Consider the following 2129-nt stretch of genomic DNA (forward strand, 5'->3'; position numbering starts at 1 on the left):
CTCAGGTATCTGTACCTGCTGTTCTCCAGCGACGACCTGATGCCCTTTGACAGTTGGGTTTTCAACACGGAGGCTCACCCGCTGCCTGTGCTCCACCTGGGGAACATCACCCTGCCTGGCAGCGAGCCGTCTCAGCAGTAAACAGGAAGTGTTGTTCTCCTCCACAGCAGCAGGGGGCGCCACCTGTCTGAACGACAAACAACCCACCAACACTGGACAAAGTTACATTCGGCTCCACAGACTCTCTACTGCTTCTGGACTGCAGACATCAACCAGAGGAATGATGGAGAGCCTCCCGAGGGGACGTAGAGACCCTCTCTCTCTTCTTCTATGTTTTACTCTTTGACTCTCTCTGTCTTCTCTGAAAGACGGCGTTTTTTGCTGCTCAGCCTCGCGACTGGCTTGAACTGACTCTGAAGGACCGAGCTCTAATTAAGGCTCGATTTGTTTGTTTTTTTGTTATTATTTTTAGTGACCAAACTCTACTCCCATACAGACTCAAGCTGAGGCATTATGGGTTTTCTGTGAAGGATTACAGTCAGTTTGACACTGTGCTGATGGAAGTGTGTGTTTGTTTTCCAGACTGACTGACTTGAGGACTTTACAGGGTCTGTTGATGTGTTTTTTTGTTTGGCCTCATGGGGACACAGGGTTGAATGAAAGCCCTTCGCTTCTCCCTGAACCCTCCTCTTACTCCACTTCCTGTTTAATCTTCATCTGATGGACTTTGACCTGGAACTATTAGCAGCTCGTCACATCATCAGTGCGAGGGCGGGTTGTGTCTCCTCCTCTTCCTCCTTTTACTCCTCTAATCCTCCTTTTTTCAGAACAGTGGACCATTGTACGTGAACAGTAACTCCACCTGGACAGCAGCAGCTTCTCCATCTTCTCTCTACACACCTCGACATCTTTCCAGTTCCTCTCCCAGATATAAACGTCACCGAGTGCTGCTACATTTGTTCATTTTCCGCCACCTTTTTCCTGTCCATTTATCGCCTCAATTTGTTCTCTTATTTCTCGCCTTCTCAGAACACATTTTTCAAGGATCCAGTAATGCTTCTGTATGAGTGTCTGTTTGTGTGTGTGTGTGGGTGTGTGTGGGTAAGATAACCTCTGCTGTAAATCATTGATTTGTGCACTTTGTATGGGAAGACTATGAAGAAGAGGGAAATAGAAGTGTAGCACTGAAAGAGCTGAATATAGGCTCCCTGCTGAGCTCCCAGCATGCAACAGTCGCTCCGTATATCACGTAAATTGTATGAACTATACCGTTCACAACCACTTATTTTTTCATTCCTGCTTTAATTGTCTCTTCGCTTCTCATTCCTTCTCTTCTCTTGTCCATTGTAACCTTCATTCTCCTTAACTAAAACAAAACCTATTACACTCTTGAGGATTTGTTTCTGAGGTTTTCCAGAAAAGAGGTAAGGCTAATTTCAAAACATTCATTTAATAATGTCCAAGTTTTTGGATAATCTCTAAATCACAGTTTGAGCTTTTGAGAAATATATATCACCTGTTAAATGTACATTATAAAGCTGCAAGCATGTCCCCTTTGGGTTTATTGTTCAGTAAACAATCATGACGAATAACTACTGTACAGATTCAAGTCACCTTTTTTCGTCCCCATCATCATATCTTAAAAAAAAAGAAAAAAGAAATCTGGCTCTCTTATCTCTCCCGACACACAACTCTCTCTGTTTCATCTGAAGCTGTGCGAGGGATTTACTGCTTTGCTCAGATAATAGATAATACAGTCTGTTACTAAATATTACATTAGAGAACAACCAAAACAACTCTGCTGATTTTCAATGTGTGCATAAAGCAGTTATGCGCCTCTTTTAAAAACACACGGGTGAATTTCATGCTAAGAAACAACTAGGGCTGTACCCGAATATCCGAATATTCGTTCGTTGGAGTACTATTCGGGTTTCAATTTCGTTATTCGGATATTCGTTTTTTTTTTATATTTATTGAAAACTCCAATATCAACGTAAGAGCTTGTGCCTCTTCGGGGGGTGCTAACACTTAACTGTAAACTTTATAGTTTACTTTCTCCGTCTTTATATGTAGATATGACTTTTCTCCGTTAATTTCCGTCACGTTGTTTCCATAGCAACAACAACTTC

At 42.5% G+C, this 2129-nt stretch overlaps 1 protein-coding gene across 1 annotated transcript in view; it reads left to right on the top strand.

Moving 5' to 3' along the window:
* LOC104956616 (mannosyl-oligosaccharide 1,2-alpha-mannosidase IB-like) overlaps positions 1 to 1951 on the top strand; it is a 6010-nt gene extending 4059 nt beyond the window's left edge. The window contains exon 2 of the mRNA XM_010784129.1: positions 6 to 1951. Within this exon, the coding sequence (XP_010782431.1) occupies positions 6 to 141 (136 nt within the window). The 3' untranslated portion in view covers positions 142 to 1951. The remainder of the gene's footprint in view (positions 1 to 5) is intronic.
* Positions 1952 to 2129: the final 178 nt, after the last annotated feature.

Source organism: Notothenia coriiceps, unplaced genomic scaffold, assembly GCF_000735185.1.
Source record: "Notothenia coriiceps isolate Sejong01 unplaced genomic scaffold, NC01 NC01_scaffold00026150, whole genome shotgun sequence".
NCBI lineage: Eukaryota > Metazoa > Chordata > Actinopteri > Perciformes > Nototheniidae > Notothenia > Notothenia coriiceps.